This window comes from Mus musculus, chromosome 6 (genome assembly GCF_000001635.26).
Source record: "Mus musculus strain C57BL/6J chromosome 6, GRCm38.p6 C57BL/6J".
Taxonomy (NCBI): domain Eukaryota; kingdom Metazoa; phylum Chordata; class Mammalia; order Rodentia; family Muridae; genus Mus; species Mus musculus.
Genome location: NC_000072.6, coordinates 28,461,045 through 28,483,281, shown reverse-complemented (window position 1 = coordinate 28,483,281; position 22,237 = coordinate 28,461,045). Strand labels below are relative to the sequence as shown.

The window sequence follows — 22,237 nt, the reverse complement described above, 5'->3', positions numbered from 1 at the left end:
CACTGGAAATGACTACTCTCCAGGAAAATACAACTTTGCTTAGTGGAAGAGCTTCAGGGAGCAGTCTGCCATTGGTCAATTCTTCATTCCAGACAAGGCTCCTAAGCCTGGCACAAATCTGCTGCGGGAACTCACCCACCCAACCCCTGCAATGTGGTCAGGTCATGTGGCAGTCCATGCCTGCTACAGACTGCTCAAATCACTGACTCTTAAAGACCATACAACAAAACACCCCTAAGCACATAGCAACCATAAGCACCAAATGAAGTCACACAACCACGACAGCAGCAACCAACAAGTCATGGAACAGCATCTAATCTTTTCTCAACCCAATTACAGTCAGCTTCACTTGTAATTTGTGGTCTTGCATCACTGGCCCCACCCTTTATGCCAGAAAGTCATACCCCGGAGTCATAGACTCGGAGGCCTCACAGCATGGTTTACACTGGTGTGTGTGGTGGCAGGCAGCCCTGGGTTCAAGTTTCAGCTCTACTTCTTCTTACTAATAAAAAGGTACCTGTCTGGGTAAGTTAGCCTATCAAAACCTCAGCTTAGACATCACTTTCTAGATGAGATAATATATAGAGAGAACCCACTTGAAAATGTGACAGTGACCGCTGATAATACAGTCTCCTCAGGGGATTGTTATCCGTGAAAAGGAAGTCACCTCAGAGAACCCAGATACCCTGGAGGCTTCCTATAGCCTCTTTCCTACAAAAGAGACCTTTAAGAAAAAGTCAAGCCCTAGCAAGAAAACTAAAAAAAAAAAAAAAAATTACTGCAGGCCAGTAACACCACACCAGACAGCTAAGTGACACTCTGTTCCTATAATGAAGAGAAGACTGGTACCAATGAAAAGGGCAAGGAAAGAGGAAGCAGTTCAGGAAAATCCTTTCAAGAGTCAAAATTTCAGAGAGAAAACACGGACCCTGGAAACTCCCTACTCATTGAATCTAATGAATTCTGACTGTCTAGATATAAATAGAAAGGCAAAAGGGCAATATTGAATATCTCAAGAACCTCACACACAAGCGGCAGAATATTCATGTTCAAGAGTGTGCATGTGGAGCAGGGGAGATGGCTCAGCATTAAGAGTACAGACTGTTCTTCCAGAGGTCCTGAGTTCAAATCCCAGCAACCACAGGGTGGCTCACAACCATCTGTAATGGGATCCAATGCCCTCTTCTGGTGTGTGTGAAAAGAGTGACAGTGTGATCACATTAAATAATTAAAAAGGGTGTCCATGTGTGCACACATATGTGGGTGCCTGATAGGGAACCTGTGCCTGAACACCCATGCAGAGGGCCAAAGATGCTGGAGCACAGGAAAGCATCCATATCAGTGCCTTCCTCTACTGCTCTTCACCCACTTGAGAAAAGGTCTCTCTCTCTCAATGCACCCGAAGCCTGATATTTTTAGCTAGGCTGGTGGAACAGCAAAAGCCCAGGGTCCACCAGCGCCACGTGCAGCACAAAGGTTCCAGGCAGTGGAACAGCCACGTCCAGCTTTAATGTGTGCCGTGAAGATGCGAACCGGGGTCCTCAGGACTGAGCAGCAAGCACCTGTATCCACTGAGCCATCTCCCCGGATCCCCCTGCAGAGTATATTAATCCTGAGAAAGACAACAGGGACAGCAAAAACAAAAAAAGTTTCAAAAACTGGCTCTCTGGGGAAACTGTCTTCCACTCTGGAGAGAAAAGTCGTTGGAGTTACAATATGAAAAGCAATCGAAAAGATCACAGCCATCTTAAACAGAAAAATCTGTTAACAAACGAGAAATGTCAGACCTCAAGATGTGGGAGGAAAAAAAGGAGAAACAATATAAGAAATAGAACAGAACTTATGCTACAAAATTAGTGTGGAAGTGGAGGTGATGGAATTCAAAATTCCGAATAAAGAAAGCAAAGGTAAGTGAGCAGGATCTATAATAAGAACCCTACACAGGGAATCAGAACACCTGGACTCTTATTATTGGCTCCACTCCAAACCGCCATGTGCCCTTAAGGCAAGTTAGTTACTCTCTTTAAAAACAGGCTCCTTGTCCTTAAGAAGTGAAGAAATGCTACTTAGTATAAGATCCCTGCCAGGCTAAATTTTTAATTTAAAAATACACGAAAATCAGGAGCTTCCAGGCCTAGAAACTAGACATTGAGATAAAAGGGGGAAAGAGTTGAGAAAACTTTGGGTGAATAAGTGAGTCAGTGGACAGAGACAAGCTTCGTGACAGCCAAGCACTCCCGGGGTTCCAGGAAAAGATGTCCGGATCTAGAGAAACTGCGAACTAATCGGCATATGTCAAAATGGACAGAAAGAGGGGGATGGGAGTAACTATCCGTGAACTATCTCCGTTAATGAACCGGTAATAGACCTGCTTCTGGTAAACAGGTAGGGGCTCCGAAAGCCGCGACCCACGAAAATCACAGCGAGCGAATCATGGACAGGTTGCCCGGGAGGCAAAAGTCAAGATAAGTTCGTTCTCGGGTTCTGCCTGGTGAAGATTCGGAGAGTAGGTGGAGAGTGAGGAAGGGGCAGAGGAAAAGCAAACTGAGACCATGCAGGCTGACGGGAGAGAAGGAAGTCAATGCCTGGCTCCTGCTCCAAAGCAGCAGAGGGGTCCGGGTCCAGGGTCCCGCTCTCACCATCTTGACGATGCCCCGCTGCACGGTGGGGACCGCGGGTCCCCCGGAGGAGCCGCTGCTCTGCGCGGAGGAGGCCATGTGTGGAGCTGGAAAGGCAGCGAGTGGGGCGGCCGGCCGGACTGGAAGTGTCAGGGTGGGTGTCGGCGCTTGCAGCGACAAGGAGCAGGCAGGCGACAGGCTACCGTCGGTGGGCTGGACAGAAGCGCCAGGCGCACACTAGAACACCAGCGGGACTGGGAGCAAAAGAGGAGACGCGATCTCCGCCGCCGCCACACGTTCTACTCGCCGCGCAAGCGTGCCAGAGCGCCACCGCCCTCTAGCCAATTAGCGTCCAGAACCCGCTGGAACTCAAGCCAATAGGCACTCTCTTTATGAAGCTCCGCCCTTTGGTCCCAAAACGGGTGCGGAGCTCCAGGAAGCGCTGAAAGAGCTGATTTGCGGTGACGGGATGGTTTTGAGGCGGGACTTCCGGGGAAGTCTTGAGAAGGTGGTGTCGGGAGGTGTAGTGGGAAGGAAAGGACACGTCAGCATCTGGCAGTGGTGCGCGGGGAGCCATGGGAGCCCCGAAGGCGGGGCGGGCCTCGCCCTCCAGCGGAGGTTCTGCTCCTGCCCCGCCCCTCAAGCGGCAAAGCGCCCACGTGTACGGAGCTGGACACCGGAACTGGACGACAAGGGCCTGGGGCCGTCCCAAAGGAACCTTACTGCTCTCAGAGTTCTGACGTTTCACCTCCGCAAAGCAGAGGAAACTTTTGAAAGTCGCCGCCATTGGGTAACCTGCTGATGTTAGTCTTGACCCGGAATGTGGCCGCGAATCTCCCGGTGGTCCGGAGTATCACTGGGGTTTAGTGCTTGTGAGTTCCGCTCATGTTTGTTGATGGAAGCAATAAGCATCTCTTAGAGGATGACTCGTCCTGCACACTGAGAATAGCCTCGTTTTTCGGCTCCTTCCCTCCTGCTCCAACTGAGGTTAGGAAAAACCTTGGGATTTGCCATCCCAGGGCTGAGCGGGAGACAGTCCTAACTCACTGCTAATCTCAGCTCGAGGTGGATCAGGAAAGCCATATTCAAGTGGATATTCAGGGAGAATTTATGGTCTTGGAGTGCCCCGTTTTAGAGCACAGGTTCTTGTATGTATTATTTAATAATAAAACCTGGACCTACGCTAAAGACACTACTTCCACTATAGCCTGTTTTAAGAAGTTTGAGTAGTCACGCATGTCTCAAATCAGGGTCAAGTTTTGGGGTCAGCATCTTCCTATAGCTCCAAAGCCAAGTCTGTACCACGAATTCACCCTATTCAAAAGAGAAAACGGATCTTTATAGATAGATACACACACACACACACACATATATAAAACAATTTTGAGGGGTTGCCCAGTACACTGGTAGCTCAGCTCTAAGACCTCATCTTTAGTGAATTTGACCTTTGCAACAGTGTAGCCACTCTCTCCAGGATAGTTGAAGCAGTTGAAACTAATTCCAAACATCTCATTTTCTGATCATAGTTACTGTCCTTTCCCCCCTACTCAGCCAGTTAATTCTCTTTTGCTTGTACTAATTTTCTATTTCTACACAACCATTGATCCTACTAGTCAGTCCTAACAACCAAATTACGTGGAGCATGAACATGCACAGTATACACTGCCTGTTAAATACTTTTTCCCTGAAGAATATGTTAGTCCTTAAGACAAGCCTACAAAGTCCATATGATCTGTTTCTTCAAAGGAGAGCATTGATGTTTTGTTTTCTGTCTGTTTATTTTTAAGTGAATAGGAATCTCAAAGGGCTCCAACAGGTAAAGTTGATTGCATTGCAAGGTAGATAACCCGAGTTCAGTCCCTGGGACCCACATGGTGGAGGAAGAAAACCAAGTCCTGCAAGCTATCCTCTGACCTCTCAGGCAAACTGTGACATGTGATGCTTGCATACACACACAGATATATATAACATATACATAAAAAATGTAGTTTGAAAAAAAATCTAGTGAGCAGTGCTAGGTCAGTATCTTAAGGGACAGAGTCAAGATATGAACTCAACTGTCTACCATAAATAATCTTATCTTAGGCCTCTACCTGCTTCTCTGGTAGACAAACCTACCTCATCCTCTGCCAAGTCTATAGAATCCATAACCTAGACAAAGATGTTTAATTCTCTAACAAGCTTCCCATGGGGGGGGGGGGGGGAATGCAGTGGACACTGCTGTGCAAGAGCCTTCTGTGTCCACTGTTCAGCTGTCTCCCATTTCGGTCCTCCAGACCACTAGTCCGCTGTTCTTACCATAAGGCACTTTCTAATCATGCCAGTCCCTCAACATCAGGCCAGACTTCAGCTCCTTAGCAGAGCATACCTGGCCCCGAACTACTTTTCAGCTACTTGTGCTCCTCTTTTGTAGTTTTAGTGTATATTGACTTATAGGGAAAGGCTTGCTCAGTATTGTCTAGATCTTTCTGCAGTGATGCAATGTTCTCTTCCTGCCCTATCCAACATGGGAGGCACCAGCCAGCTGTAGCTAATGAGAACTTGCAGTATTGCACGTGCAATTAAGGAAGGGAGTTTTTAATATTAACTTTAATTAATTTAATACACATGACTGGTAACTATTGTATCACACACTATCAAGCTAGGTGATTAAGTTTTAATCTTGCTGTCTGTTACCAGAACCTTTTTTTTCTTTTGTTAACTTTTTATTGATTCTTTGTGAGTTTCATATCATGCACCCCAGGCCTGCTCATCTCCCTGTCCCCTCATATCCACCCTTTGCCCCTGCAGCCATCCAAAATAAAAGACACACAAACAAACAACCAAGTATAGAAAACATCTCGTCCTGGAAGCTGAGAGAACAGTGTGTCCCACAGTATATCCCTTTGTCCACATAAACTTCACTTGCAAGTGTTCATTACAGTAGCCATTTGTCTGGTTCAAGATCTGAGGCTTCTGTGACACCATCATTGTTGGATCTTCATGGGGACTCCTCCCAGCTATCCTGTTGTTGCTCTGTGTCATGGAGATTCTGCAACTTTCAGTGGGATTGGCCCTTTTATGAGTCCCAACCCTTCCCAGATGATATAGATTTTGGGGGTGGGCCATCTCAGAGCCCTGGATCTGGGCCTGGATGGTAGCAAATCTGGTCAACACACCAGCTCTCCCTTATCTGAGTCACCAGGGCAAGCTCTCTAGCACTGCTCTGGCTAGGCCACTTAATGCCACCGTCAGCAGGAGGCAGGGGCAGCACTCCTGCTCTCATACCCTCAGAGCCTGCTCACCAGCACCGGTGCCTGCAGAGCCAGCTCCACCTCGCTGCCCAAGACTGGGGGCCCACTCTCCCAAAAGCTGTATCCCGTGAAGGGCTGCTGCTCTCACAGCCTCAGGGCTGGTTCACCATTACCTTCTGTCATATGGGCCAACTCTACTTCGTTGGCCAAACAAGATGCAAGGATGCTGCAGTAGGCAAGGAGCCAGGCCAGTTAACCAGCTCTCACGACCCCAGGGCCAGCTCTCCCAAGAGTTTTTGTTTTTGTTTTTTGAGAAAGGGTTTCTCTGTGTAGCCTGTAGCCCTGTTTTACTCTGTAGACTAGGCTGGCCTCCAACTCAGAAATCCGCCTGCCTCTGCCTCCCAAGTACTGGGATTAAAGACATGCGCCACCTCCACCCGGCTCTCCCAAGAGTTACGGAGCAAAGGGATGCAGGAGCATCGCCTCCACAGCCAGACAACCTCACAGCAAACAAGTGGCAGGGCCAGCTTTCCTCTAGTTCTTAGGATTGCCTCACCATCACCTCCTCAACCAGTGCCAGCACTTCTGTTTTTTGGTTTTTTGGGGTTTTTTTTTTGTTTTGTTTTTTTTTTTGTTTTTTTTTTTTGGGGGGGTGGGGGGTTTGGGTTTTTTTTGTTTTTTTTTTTTTTGTTTTGGTTTTTTGAGATAGGGTTTCTCTGTGTAGCTCTGGCTGTCCTGGAACTCACTTTGTAGACCAGGCCGGCCTTGAACTCAGAAATCCGCCTGCCTCTGCATCCCAAGTGCTGGGATTAAAGGCATGCGCCACCATGCCCGGCTTGTGCCAGCACTTATGTACTGCTACCAGAATCTTTTATCTAAGTCTTTAAAGTGTTTGTATATGCCTCGTGCACCCCAAACTTAGTTAATGTGCATAATAACATAAGTTGTCCTTTTTTTTTCTTAAATTAATTTGTGAGATAAGGTCTCAAGTATCCCAAGGTAACCTCAAACTATGAACTTTCCTAACATAGCCTCCATAGTCCTTGAATTGCATCCATGTAGCAGTAGCATTCTTGGCCTGTGTGTGTGTGTGTGTGTGTGTGTGTGTGTGTGTGTGTTACATATCAGTCTAAAATTTTACTTTGTATCATTAGAGTTAGAACTCAAATCCTGTTTTAAAGAAAGAAGAAAAGGAAAGGAAAGCTAGATATGCTTTCTCTTGCCTCTTTGAAGAGGCTACGGCAAGAGGACTGCATGAGAAGCCAGCCTGGGTTTCATAGTGAGTTTCCAGTTAGTCTAAAGTACAGAGTGAGATCTTGTCTCAAGGAAACTAAGGGAGAATTTGTTTTTAATAAAAGTGTCTTTTTTCTTTTTAAGAAGAAAAGGGGGGCCAGGCAGTGGTGACATAGGCCTTTAATCCCAGCACTTGGGAGGCAGAGGCAGGTGGATTTCTGAGTTCGAGGCCAGTCTAGTTTACAGAGTGAGTTCCAGGACAGCCAGGACTATACAGAGAAACCCTGTCTCGAAAAAACAGAAGGAGAAGGAGGAGGAGGACGAGGAGGAGGAGGAGAAAAGAGTATAGGAGCACACACCTATAAATCCCAACACTTGGGAGACAGAGGAGGGTTATACATATTCAAAGCCAACTTGGCAAATGCTAGGTTAGTCAGGGATACATAGCAAGATCCTGTCTCAAAATTCCAAACAAAGAAAAAATACAATTTGTCCTAAACTTGGAAGTATAAATACTTTGCAAACCTTATAGTGTAAACTTCATCTATCATATATATGATTTGAGTAATGGTTACAAAACTTGTAATTGGTCAACCTTGAACCTAGTCGTACTACTATTTAGTGGCAAAGTCAATTTTCATTTCATTTTCCTGACTGGCATTCAGTTCCTTGTACAATTGTATATGTTACTCATGCTCTAACTATTGGCTTGTGAGCACTGTTGAGTTTTATCACTGTAGACCGCATGCCATACATATTTCTAAAGACCAAAACATAAGCAAATCTCCAGACAACAATAAAAGTATATTGTTCTGGGTCTCTAACTAAAGATGGTCAAGCAAGGATGGAACCTGGGCATTTCTCTCTATTCCTAGAACCTGAAGTCAATGATTAGTACTCATTTACAAAGGTTTCACCAAAGAATAGCAAGCTGTATTAACTTCAAGATGAGCATACCTTTTCTCTCACAGATCAAGGAGTTGGAAATACCTGTTTAGAGGCTCCGTCTTGTCAATAAAACGTGCAGTTCTCTTGGCTTGTCTTTTATAATTGTAGAATAGCTGCTTCAGCTCCAAGCACTGGAACTAAAAGGGGAGGCAAGATGAAGGAAAGATCAGTTCCAAAAATAGCTGCCCTTTAAAAAAAAAAATCAGGAAAGCATTTGTTTTCTTGGAAATACCTTTTGCAAGGCCTCTCCTCACCGCAAAAGCAACAAAGATGTCATTTTGCTTGGCAAAGGAGAAGAAACCAAGAATGGATACTAACAGTGGCATCGACACTGGACTTTTGTTCTATTCTGCCTTCTTAGAACTCTGGCTCATTCCCTATCTCATACGTTCTTCAAGGTAGAATCCTGGTCCCGTGCTCTCCCGATTTTAAAAGCTGAACCTTGCTGTCTCTGGACCAAGACTCATTTCTAAGGCGGATTCCCTCAAAGGCCTTCAAGGAAAATACAGAGCAGGGATCCACTGCCTTGGGTTGTTCACTGTGGCTCCTATAGTTCTAGCTACACTAGAACTCACTCAAATACGCTCAGCTTTCTACCCCAGTGTGTTTGTTCACCCAATTCCTTCCAACCAGAAATGAATTCTCCTTTTGTATCCCCAGACCCTTTGAAAAATATGTGCCCCATATCCTTCCCCGTACTATAGTTATTTGTGTAGTGGTTGAACATGCCTATAAATTTTATTATAATAAGCTGCTATGAGTCAGTAACATTATGTCCCCTGTTTGGCTCACACTGCTTTCTTTAATAAAGCATACCAGAACAAGGTATGGTGACTCATTCCTGTAATCTCAACACTAAGCTAAGGCAAGAGGGTTACTGTGAATTTGAGGACAGCCTGAGCCACACAGTGAGTTCCAGACTAGCGTACGCAATAGAGACTTTGTCTAAAGAAAACAACCAAAACGGAGTCTGGGAATACAGCTCAGTTGGTTCAGTGCCTACTCAAGGTGCACAAAACCCTAAGTTTGATCCCTCTCACTGCATAAAATTGGATGTGGTCACACACATCTGTAGTCTTAGCACTCAGGAAGTAGAGGCAGGATATTGAGTGTCAATGTTGACTTCAAGGATACTGAGTTTGGAGCCAGTCTGGCTGGGCTGCAATGAAAAGTAAGTTTTCTGTTGGTTTGTGTCTGCACAGGAGTTAGAGATGGTCTTACTTCTCTTTTTCCTTCCATCGATGTCAGGCATATTTAGAGCAGAAGCTGAGATTACAGTGAGACCTGTTATCATTGAAGAGTTTGTGATTTATTTATGTTCTATGTGTATGAGAGTCTTGTCTGCATGTATGTAGGTAGGCTGTGTGTGGCTAGTGTCTACAGAGGCCAGAAGAGGATGCTGGGTCCTCTGGAACTGGATATTTGTAAGCTGCCATGTGGTTACTGGGAACTGAACCCTGATTCTCTGCAAGAGCAGCAAGTTCTCTTAACCAACAAGCCACCTCTCCAACCCGTCATTGAATAACTTTTGACATGGAATAATTCACTGGGACATGGATTTTACTTATCTCCTGCTTGTAGTAGTCTGTGTCTCCATTTCTTCCTAAACTCAAGACACCATGTGTATCTTAATTTCACACAGGGCAGGCTAGCTGTTAAAACAAATGAACCAATACAGGTCACTATATTACGTAGTGACTGTGTTGGTTTGAATAGGTATGGCCCACATAGACCCATGTGTTTGGATGCTTGGTCCATAGGAAGTGGCACTATTAAGAGGTATGGCCTTTTGAAGTAGGTGTGGCCTTTTGGAGTGGGTGTGTCACTGTGGGGGCAGGCTTTGAGGTCTCAGATGCTCAAGCTAAGCATAGTGTCCTTTTCACTTCTGCCTGCAGATTGAAATGTAAAAAACTCTCAGCTCCTTCCCCAGCACCATGTCTGTGTGCATGCTGCCATGTTTCCCACAATGACAATAGCAGACTAAACCTCTGAGCTGTAAGCCAGCCCCAACTTAAATGTTTTCCTTTATAAGAGTTTCCTTTATAAGGTCATGGTATCTCTTCACTGCAACAGAAACACTAAATTATATAATATAATATATAAAAGTGATATGGAAGTGTATTTCTCTCTTATATAATAGCCTAAGTTGATGGCTTTCCATTATCCAATCTCCCACCTGTTAGTAGGCATTCTACCAGAAAAGCTGTTCTGAGCATATTCTGGAAGGTTACTCAAGTTCATCTTAATATAGGATTGCATTGGAAAGATTCCATGGAAGTGAACTTACAAAGTTAGCTCTGTGAAGATTTCACACACAGCCAGGTTTAAGAAGACATTTTCAGACTTCATCTATCATAGAAAAAAAACAACAACCAGTATGGAACAGTAATTCAGAGCATATATTCTACCCTGAAGAATCTAGCCATTACCATTCTAATCTTTGGGTTTTAGAATATTGGTAAAGAATTAAATATCTGGCTATTTCTCCTTTCATGCAAAATAATCAATTAAGTACACTGACCCAAGCTCTGAAAACTGAGTGATGGATTTATATTCAACCCTGACCTACAGGAATTCCCAGAGAAGAGAGTGGGCAACTCCAGCCACTGGTGAGCCAGGCCTCAATCCTTTCTTTCTCTTTCACTCATAAGTGCAGCTAGGAAAGAGAAGTCAGTGCTGTAAATATGGGGATTTGGAACACTGGAGCCCTTTCACACAAATGAGCCTTCAAGGCTCATTATGACACAACCATATATATGCGTTTGTGGAGTTTTATTTAATAAAACAATGACACTATAGATACTACCATTATTGTCTACTTGGTCAGATAGTTCCCAGGACATGATGGGCTGCTCAGGATAAATGATTATCTAGTGGTTCAAGGTTAAGCATTTAGTCCAGATTAAGGCTCAGTTACAGGGCTTATTGACATACTAATGATAGTTCACTATTTTTAGAGGCTTTGTTGCAATACTATAATAATCTGGTCTATGATTCACCTATCTGACCCTGTAAGAGTCACTCAATAGCAGGACTATGTGCCACTGATAGGTCAAGTACTAGTGGGTCTCCTGAATTGTGTTGCCAAGGGACAAAAATGTCTACAGGGCACTTTGAACCAGTTGCACAACCATATCTTGTTCTGGACTCCATGTGAAACTAGTCACTCTCAGGACACATATATAGCACTTGGTGTAGAAGTTTGAATCCTGATTCTCAACATTTTCTTCTCCTACTTCATGAAATTGAGAGCAGTCATCTGTGTCATGCTTGTTGCTGGGACAAATTTATTTGTTGTTATCATATACATGTCCATGCAGAGCTGGGACTCCTCGGGGACATCTGGAATCCCCAGTGCTGACACTGTGCTTATCTGTGTGGTCACATCACAGCCATCACATAGACTGTCCATGTAATTGTCTCTCACGAACATTGCCGCTAATAGGTTTATAGTTAATAGGATTAGAGATCCAATTTTGGAAACCACGGAACTAATTTTTTTATTGTTCTTGCTGGGTGGTGGTAGCACACACCTTTAATCCCAACAGGATTAAAGGGAGGCAGAGGCAGTTGGACCTCTGTGAGTTCGAGGCCAGCCTGGTCTACAGAGTGAGTTCCAGGATAGCCAGGGCTACACAGAAAATCCCTGTCTCTACTCCCCACTCCATGCTGTTCTTATGAGTTGTTCTTCCTGGACCTTGGGAATGATTCAGCTGGTGAACCACTTACCGTGCCAGCTGTTCAGATTCCCAGAACCCACATAAAAAGATAGGCATGCTGGCACACACTTGTAATCCCGGCTTGGTGACCTGGGGGTGAAACACCAGATCCCTGGAGATTGGTGACTGTCTAGCCTAGACCACTTGGTCAAGTTTCCAGATCGGCCTCAAGCAAGGAACACTCCAGGCTGTTCTCTGACCTCCACACCCATATGCATGCATGCATGCTCATATCCACACGTACACATGAATGCATACATGTACATACACACTATACAAAAGTAAATAAATTAATGCTTTGTTCCTCTAAAACGTATCTTCTACCATACATACTCTATTCATACTTATTCAGAGAAACAAGCTAAAAGGGCTTGTCTCTAAATCTGTCTCTTGATTTAAGAACTAACTTTAAAAAAGGATTTTCTTTTCTTTTCATGTGTGTCTGTGTGTGTCTCTGTGTGTGTGTGTGTGTGTCTGTGTGTGTGTGTGTGTGTGTGTGTGTGTGTGTGTGTGTGTGTGTGTGTCTGTGTCTGTATCTGTGTCTGTGTCTGTGTGTGTCTGTGTATCAGTGTGTATGAGTGCCTGCAAAGGCCAGAAGAGGGCGTCCAACTTCTGGAGCTGAAGCTACATTGGGTGGTGAGCAGCCCAATGTGATAGGAACCAAAGTCAAGTCTTCTGGAAGAGCAGGAAGTACTGTTAACCACTGAGTCATCTCTCCCGCCCCAGGAATAACTCATATAATTAAAAGGTTAGCGAGCCCCAAAGCCACAGAGCAGACTGGAGAGCAAAACTGACACCGCTGATCATGAAACCCAATGTGGTATGCACACTAGAAAAACGCTCCATAATTTAGCTACATCCCCAGCCTGAGATTGGAATTTTCATGTAGTTTAACCTTGTTACTTCATTGCTTACATAACAAGCAAAGAAAAAGAGACCATATGAAACACATACTTTGAGAAGAAAGACATTGATGTCACATTGTAAGTTCTCAATCTTCTAGATAAGATAGAACATAGAACGGGAAGACAGCAGGAGTCTCTGGAACAGTGGCCCTGGGGCCCTTTCCAGACAAGGCAGTGACCGGAAATGAACAAAGGCTGAACCTCTGTGTTGGCATGATTCCCACCAGGAAAGCAATGTCAACTGTCTGAAGTAAGGGACCAGAAAGAGTGACCAAAGGAAAAGGTCAGGAGTGCAAGGAGAAGCAGCAGCAACATGAGCCACCTGCTTTGAAGAAGAAAGAGATAGAATGTCAGAGTGGGGCAGTGCCTAGTAGAAGACCGGAGTCCAGAAAGACGTGTTGTAGCTCCAGGCAAAGGGCAAGGGTGGAGCTGAGACACAGCCAGAGTTCAGAGGGCAGCATAAGAGGTGCATGGTCCACTCACAGTGGATTTCAGGTGCTCCTTGCTGGATCTTTTCCAGATAAATTCTCAGAAGGTAAATCTTTGAGCCACCTTCCATCCTAACACTAAAGAGACAAAACCCAGAAAACTGTCCCTAAGACTGTTCTTCCTTTATAACAAATTCCAATAAGAGATGGTTCTGTGAAACAGAAAGAAAATTCTCAATAGACAGCATCCCTTTGTGCAGCAAGGAGTGGTTAGTAGAGTTGCTTCAGAGTATACAGGATGGTGCTTCATACCGAAATTGAAACAAGCTACTAAACAGCCACAGAGTTATATGATGCTTGCACATTTGAAAAATGAGACTCCCACCTTGAGCTGTTTCTTTGCCTGGAACTTTGTCCTGGAAACAGAAAACAAAGATAGACAAAATCTATACTGTCTGAGACCCAGGGTAGAGTCATTGTACTAAGTGGCTCTCAACCTGTGGCTCTTAACCCCACAGGGGCACACGTCAGGTATTCTGGGTACCAGATATTTACATTATGATTCAACAGTAGCAAACTTACAGTTATAAAGTAGCAACCAAATAATGATATGGTTGGGGGTCACCATGACATGAGAAACTATTAAAGGGCGCTGCGTCAGGGAGACTGAGGACCACTGTGCTAAGTAAACTTTAACTTTGAAGTCTGCAAGAAGTACTGGCAGCCAAAACAAAAGTAAAAATGATAATGTAAGGTTGTAAAATTTTCATTGATCAGAAGAAACATTTTACTTGATGGGAAGAGCCAAGTACTTTTCTTGATACTGAATTTTAAAGGCATTTATTATATATAAACTATTATATATAAAAGCCCCAATACTACAGTCAATATTTTAAAGGTTTTTAAAGAAATGGAGAAATATTACTGTTCTTGTAAAAAGTTCACACAAAAACCTAAAAAAAAAATACTTTTTGATTGTTAGTAAAAATTGCATGGCTGAGGCAGGTGGATTTCTGAGTTCGAGGCCAGCCTGGTCCACCGAGTGAGTTCCAGGACAGCCAGGGCTATACAGAGAAACCCTGTCTTGAAAAAAACAAAAAACAAAAAACAAAAAAATTGCATGGTAAAAGAAGAGTAATCATAACATAGGTATATGTATCCATATATATGTAAACATAATACACACACACACCTTTGTTTTCAAAAGTAGGAGCAGGGGCTGAGGAAATAGTTCAGTGCTCACTACTCGAGCGAGAAGACCTGAGCTGGAACCATGCAGAAGGGCAGGCTCGGCTGTGCTTGTGATTAGTGGGCAGAGACGGCCAGATCCTTTCTGTAGGAAGGACAGCCAAAAATCAGTGGACGCGTTTCTGGTTCAGTAAGAAACCCTCTATTTAAAGAATTGGACTGAGGGCAATTAAAGGAAAACTACAGACATCTTCCTCTGGCCTCTGGATGGCCTGCATATCCATGTGTACACTACATACATACACACACACACCATGAACACACAAATAAACAATACCAAAATATTTAATTCTTTTTTTTTTTTTTGGTTTTTTGAGACAGGGTTTCTCTGTGTAGCCCTGGCTGTCCTGGAACTCACTCTGTAGACCAGGCTGGCCTCAAACTCAGAAATCTGCCTGCCTCTGCCTCCCAAGTGCTGGGATTAAAGGCATGCGCCACCACTGCCCGGCAAAAATATTTAATTCTTACTTTACAAACACCAACATCCAAAACACATCAAAAAGAGAAAACAAGACTTTCAAAGATCATGCAAGTGGACCAAGGAAAGAAGATAATGTGTAGGCATTCGTCGATGCCATCTTTATGAATGAAGTTATACAGAGAAGCCCTGAAATTAGTTTCCCCAGACGTGGCATGATTTTGGCCCTCCACTTAATGGGCAGAATGGAAAGAGTTCAAAACAAATGTGGCCTAAGGATTGAGAGTACTAGAGTGTAGCTGTCAGGACTGTGGTGGAACGTAGTCCTTGTGAAACTTGCAAGTTATTTGACATCTTTAAGTCTCAGTTTGCTCATCTATAAAATGGGCTGCTGTGGAATTAGATGAGATAATGAATAATTTAGGATACCTAAGATCTAGCTTTCAATCAGTTTAGAGGTGATGACAAACTGGAGGGCTTAAAACTACTGAAAGTCGTAAAGACAAGAAAAGATAAAGAACGTGGTATTTATTTAAATAAAATGAGAGACCAAGTAGCCATTAAAACTACAGATATACAAACTATGTAAAAATGCTACATTAAGCATCCATAATTCATATATGCAGCATGACTTTTTACATTTATGCAAGTTTTGCACATTGAGCACAAAATTTTATTAATATGTGTAGAAATCAAAAATAACTCACCAAAAATTAACCCAACGGAATTTTTAGAGATGGAAATGGAATTTAACATCCTGTTTTATTGCTGAGTAATGTTTCTAGGGTTCACAATGATTTTTTTCGAATAAACCTAGTATCTAGACCTGGTGGCATAGGTCTATAAATCCCAGCCACTCAGGAGGCTGAGGGAAGAGGATGGAAAATTCAAGGCCTCCTGTACAACATAGTTAGATCCCGTTTCAAAATAAAAAGTAAAAAAGGAAGAGAATGTAGTTCAGTGGTAGAGATCCTGAGTCCCCAGTCCAACCACCAAACATAAGAGACCAACAAACCTGTTCTCCTTACTAAGAGATGAATTCCTTCACCTTTTTTATTATTAAATATAAGACAGAAAAGTACCCAAAGCAAAGGCGTACCATGCAATGATTTATAACAGAAAAAAGGTTGAAATTCACCACCCAAGTTGAGAAATGAATGTTCAGCACCTACTTGTTATCCTTCCTAAATGTGAAGATTTTAAAAAGAAAAATAATCTCACTAGGGTTTAGCAATATGTATCCCTTCTTTTGTTTAGTGACTAGATTGGACCACATTGTTTTCCTTGCCTGCTGTTTTGCCATCTTCACTGGAATCATATACCAGCATACATGTATCCATTCTACTATCTAAACCCATTTGACTTTTGAAAACTAGTGTCGTCCAAAGATGGCCACAGCAGTATCTTTCAAAACACTTTTTAAAAAAGCAAAAACAAAAATCAAAAACAAAGCAATCGTCACCTTTGTTCTTTTAAAAAGTAGGATCTGGTCTCTTTCCGTCATCTTGGTGCCTGTGGAGCAAGTTGGCAACCTCTAAAAATAAGCAAGTGTGTCTGGAAGGCTGAGGTGCAAGGCCAGTTTTGCCGGCTACAAACAAGGTCTCCGGAACCCCAGAGCGCACACGGCTTTTCTTAAAGTTGAAGGTTTTTTGTTTTTTTGTTTTTTTTTTTAAAGATTTATTTATTTATACGTAAGTACACTGTAGCTGTCTTCAGACAGAAGAGGGAGTCAGATCTCCTTACGGATGGTTGTGAGCCACCATGTGGTTGCTGGGACTTGAACTCCGGACCTTCAGAAGAGCAATCGGGTGCTCTTGCCCACTGAGCCATCTCACCAGCCCAAGTTGAAGGTTTTTAATGCCACAGATGAAAGTGAGGTTTTTTGTTTTTTTTAAAGATTTATTTATTTATACGTAAGTACACTGTAGCTGTCTTCAGACACTCCAGAAAAGGGAGTCAGATCTCCTTACGGATGGTTGTGAGCCACCATGTGGTTGCTGGGACTTGAACTCCGGACCTTCAGAAGAGCAATCGGGTGCTCTTACCCACTGAGCCATCTCACCAGCCCAAGTTGAAGGTTTTTAATGCCACAGATGAAAGTGAGTTCTACTTAGGCAAGACAAGTGTGTATGTGTCTAAAGCACAACACAGCACAGAGATTCCTGGAGGCAAACCAAACAGAACCAGAGTGACTGGAGAAAAGTAACCCGGGCCGTGGAAACAACGGCATGGTTCATGTCAAATTCCGAAGCAGCCTTTTTTTTTTATTAGATATTTTCTTCATTTACATTTCCAGTGCTATCCCAAAAGTCCCCCATACCCCCCCACTCCCCTCCCCATACACTCCCACTTCTTGGCCCTGGCATTCCCCTGTACTGAGGGATATTAAGTTTGCACGACCAATGGGCCTCTCCACTGATGGCCGACTAGGCCATCTTCTGCTACATATGCAGCTAGAGACACAATCTCCGGGGAGTACTGGTTAGTTCATATTGTTGTTGCACCTATAGGGTTGCAGATCCCTTCAGCTCCTTGGGTACTTTCTCTAGCTCCTCCATTGGGGGCCCTGTGGTCCATTCAATAGCTGACTGTGAGCATCCACTTCTGTGTTTGCTAGGGCCTGGCATAGTCTCACAAGAGACAGCTATATCAGGGTCCTTTCAGCAAAATCTCGCTAGTGAGTGTATGCAATGGTGTCAGCGTTTGGAGGCTGATTATGGGGTGGATCCCTGGATATGGCAATCTCTAGATGGTCCATCCTTTTGTCTCTGCTCCAAACTTTGTCTCTGTAACTCCTTCCATGGGTGTTTTGTTCCCAGTTCTAAGAAGGGGCAAAGTGTCCACACTTTGGTCTTCGTTCTTCTTGAGTTTCATGTGTTTCGCAAATTGTATCTTATATCTTGGGTATTCTTTTAAAGGCCATTGGACACAGAATCTGTGTGATGCTGTACCCATCCTGGATTTAAACTAATGGAAATTAAATAAATAAAAGTGGATTTCTTTCTTTCTTTTTTTTTTTTTTTTTTTTTTAAGTGGGATCTGAATGGGTCTCTGCTCTCTCCAACTGCAGGAGTGCCTTCTTCTGTTTAATTATTGGTTTGCTTTTGGAGAAAGGGCTCTAGTCTACAGCTTAAGCCAACCTCAGACTCTGGACCTCCTCTTTCACCCTCCTTGAAACTGCTGGGTTTTCAAACTCATGCCACCACATCCAGCTAGCAGATGGGACGTCCAAGGCTAGATCATTTAAAATGCTGGATACTTCCCAAGTGGTCGTTTAGAATGCTTGCACTAGAAAACCCACCTTCCCCTTTTTTTCCTTTAAACTAAAAATTTCATTTCCATGTGTTGCTTTCCTTAAAGATTTCACATCAGATTAAAACTTCCTAGGGTCTGGGAACTTGAGAAAAAGAGAAGCAACTGGAACAGAGTGGAACACAATAAAAAGTTGTGCTTGATTGCCTGATGGAAGTGATGGACTTTCCCCTAACAAAGTACCCTGGAAGTGTTTGGGTACTCACAGAGGTCACCCACCCTCCTTCCTGCCGGAGGTCCCTAGGCAGCACATACCTCAGTTCCCTTCAGGATCAGGCAGTGCGGAGAGGCAGGCTGGGTCTATAAGCCGTGCCTTTGTCACCCCTTCAGGCCAACATGATTCAACAAGCACTCGGAGAAGAGAACAGATTGCTTCTCACTGGTGACAGCATGATTGATAGTTATAGTGCTATGCCACTCTAGCCTCCAGATCAGCATTCACCCAGGAGTAATAAATAGGAGGGAGTCCCTTGTGGCCATAAAACAGCAGCTTGGAGAAGTAACAAAGGCCCTTTCCTACGTGAGTGTTTTGTTTGGCCTTGCTTTGTTGAGTATCATATCAGTGTGCCGCATGATCCATATGCTCAGATGTTTAGTAGCTCAACAGCCTCCCAGTGCTAGGCAAGTGCCTCCAAGAGCAAAGTGCTTCCTGCATAAGCTTGAGGAGGCAGATTCAGGTCTCCAGCACCCACATAAAAGCTAGACACGGCAGCTCACACCTGCAAGCCCAGCACTGATGTCAGAGAAGCAGCTCCTGAGTCTCCCCAGCCAGCCAGTTCTAACCTAACCAGTGAGCTCCGGGTTCAGGGAGGGATCCTATCTAAAGCAATAGGATAGAGGAACAATTCAGAAAAAGATCCCAGCATCTCTCTCCTCTGGCCTCCACATGCACCTGCTTGGGCAAGCACCACCTCTGCTACCTCTAACCCTATACACACACCTCCTGTCGCCTTCTATTGGTGCTTAAGTCAATTATCCAAACTACCTCCAATTTTTCAGTATTTTAAGTGGGGGGTAGAGACAGTACTATATGTTTTATGTATTTTATAATATATTAGGAAATTGTATGGGTAATTTCATGACAGAAACATTTCCATTGAAGCATGGGGCTAGGGAAATTCCAGCCCATTATATTTGTTTCCAAAGTCAAGCCCTGGCCCTGGTATCCGTTAATAGACTCATAAGCCATTGTTCTGGGGAGCCACTTCGAGGTTGTCCCACCCCACACAGAAGCTAATGTCGTTGTTCCAGATCTCTTCTGTTCTATGAGATTTCCTACGTCTGTGTGTGTGCTCTCATCTCGGAGGCCCATTCTCTACTCGTCCTGTTTCTGCTGTCAGATGAGGCTGCTTCCCTTTTTCCCATTATGGGAGAAAAGCACGAGGCTGGGTGATACCAAGAAGAGCTTTTGCAAGCGCCTGTGGCCACCCTGTTTCTCCTATAGAAACCTGCATCTAGCACTTCGCATACTTTTTCCTTTTTATCCAACTTTACTGTCATTATCTCTGTTAAGAAAGTTTATTCCTGACCAAGCAGTGGTGGTACACACCTTTAATCCCAGCACTTGGGAGGCAGAGGCAGGCGGATTTCTGAGTTCGAGGCCAGTCTGGTCTACAGAGTGAGTTCCAGGACAGCCAGGGCTATACAGAGAAACCCTGTCTTGAAAAACAACAAAAACAAACAAACAAACAAACAGTTTATTCCTACACATTGATAATTAGATGAACCCTCTAATAACTTCCTTCTTAGGTTAAGGCAGAGCTGGCAGTGTTTGCAAGAGCTTCAAGTGCTCTGGGAATAATTAAGAACAATATTTGTGCCAAAGAGGTGGCTCGGCCATAAAGAGCACTGACTGCTCTCCCAGAGGATCTGGGTTTCCTGTCCGGCACCCACATGGTGGCTCACAACTGTCCAGAATTATAGTCCCAGGAGATCTGACACCTTCTGGCTTCCATAAGCCCCTCACATGCAACCAAAACACCCATACACTTAAAATAAAATAACTTTAATTTTTTCAAGGAAGATAACTGTGGGATTGTCTCAATTCCATCTTCATTTTCAAGGCTTTTGCCTTCCTTGTGGGAGGAGGGCATTTTTCCAGCTACCTGATAACCAACCACTATCCTTTGGCTTCCCAGCAGGGACCTTGTGAGCTAGGTACCCAGGCAGGACCCCATACCTCTGGTTCTTGTTCCATGCTGACTCGTGCATTCTGAAATACAGCAGGTAACATGAGGACTGTGACAGTCAGGCAAACACTGGCCAGCTTCTGGTCTCTTCCTTGCCCTGGCCCTTAGAACTGTCAGGGAAGACAAGATGAACTTAAGATGAGATCTCCATAACCATCGAAGGACATCATGGTCATAATGGTCATGACATAATGGTCAGTTAAGAGTAAGGTGGACCACACAAAATGAACTTTGTAGTGAGGATGGAAGTAGATGATGTGTTGGTGGAAGGCAGGGGGTGTATTGCATTGCCGTGTGCTTGCTCACAGCCCTGTCCAGGAAGGAGCACAGAGCTTCACTTTGGGTACCAGGCAGAGCAGTAGGGAACAGAAGATGCTCTGTTCTAGAGGTATGGCTAGGAAGGGCGTGGCTGTCCCTCTGTAGCCCTCAGTGTTAAGGAGTAGCTATAGAAAAGGTGCCGATCAGGATAATGGAATCACTCCTGCAATAAGTTAAATTTTGTCTTTCCAAAGAGCATAGACTGAAGTTTTCAACCCAAGTACTTCATAATATTTTATTCGTTTTTCTTTTTTTGTCTCCTATTGTTAAAACTTTCAAAAATATTTTAAATTTATAATTATTGTGTGTATGGTGTGTGTGCGCACACACGAGCACTTGCATATAGACATGCTATGGCACATAGGTGGGGAGCATGTGGGGGTCAGAGGGCAACTTTATGAAATCTGTTCTCTCTCTCTCTCTCCGTCTCCGTCTCCGTCTCCGTCTCCGTCTCCGTCTCCGTCTCCGTCTCTCTTTCTCTTACCTTTACATGGCTTCCAGCCATCAGACTTGCCCAGCACATGCTTTATATGCTGAAACCATCTCACCGGCCCACCCTACTTTTTTTTTTTTCTTTTAATTTTACGAATGAAGTCTCAACAACATGACTGCTCTGCAAGACCTGAACAAGGATGGTACCCCCACCCCTGCGTTTTTAAGACTTCAACTTAAAGATCTCCCAAAAGATAAGGACGGGTTGGGAGAGAGCCTAGAAACTGGGCAGGTTTACTTGGGCATCTCAAGTTCTCGACTTTGTCCGTGCCTCTTTTACCTTTTTGAGTAGATCCAAGTTTAGGGAAGCTTCTCGCCAGTTCAGAAATCCTTCCTTGTAGGGAGAGCCACCCATCACCATTGCCGATGGAAACACTTGGCATTTCTGTGAACCGAGTGGTTGATGGATTCCTCTTGCCAGTCTTCTCCCTTGTCCTGGAGATATGTGAGCCGTCACCTCTACAGGATTCTCCCTCCTTCTCAGGCCGACATCTCTGGGCTTGATTCCATCTCTCGTCTTCCTAGAGTGGCATCTTCATTACTTCCCAAGGCTCACGCACTGGACTACCCCTTTATCTCCAAAGCTCACCAAAAGTTTCAAAAGAGCCTTCGTTGTTTATTGTGACTGGGTGATGAAGAGAAGGGAAGAAGAAATGTGTAAGAATTTCACTCTAAAAACTATCACGGTCGACTGGGGGTGTGGATCTGGATTTGATTCGCAATAAACATCGATGCCACCATTTATGTGTTGGACCTAAAGTTGGCAAGTTCCCCGACAGAAACTAGAATAGATGCTATTAACAGTTGAAAGTGGTGACAGTTATTGCTTAAAGGACACAAGTTTTCCTTTGGGGTAATAAAAACATTGTAGCAATAAAGACTGATGGTGTTCATATAGCATCGTGACTGCACTTATTGTCACTCACTTATAGCCTTAAAAAGACTAAACTGGTTGATTTGATGTGATTGCCATAATTAAAAATAAAAGAAGATTCCAGAGGTAGAATCCACATTCTTTACTACTCATCCAACATAATTATTCCTCTCTCTGGGTTACTAAGATTAGCTTCTTGGGGCAATTATAACTAGATAATTTAATTCATCTTTTCAGTGCTTGCTATGAGATACGTTCCTGTTTTCTCAAGAGATAAATCTATTCTCAGGCTCAGCTTCCTC

The 22,237-nt window shown here is 44.0% G+C and overlaps 1 protein-coding gene across 2 annotated transcripts in view; it reads right to left on the bottom strand.

Annotated features, from left to right (window-relative positions):
- Positions 1-2,945, bottom strand: part of Snd1 (staphylococcal nuclease and tudor domain containing 1) — a 454,826-nt gene extending 451,881 nt beyond the window's left edge. Inside the window, exon 1 of one of the 2 annotated variants that reach the window (XM_006505142.3) lies at positions 2,640-2,945. In XM_006505142.3, coding sequence (XP_006505205.1) covers positions 2,640-2,717 — 78 coding nt within the window. In that variant the 5' untranslated portion in view covers positions 2,718-2,945. The remainder of the gene's footprint in view (positions 1-2,639) is intronic. The other variant, NM_019776.2, reaches the window with a different exon arrangement.
- Between the last annotated feature and the right edge of the window lie 19,292 nt (positions 2,946-22,237).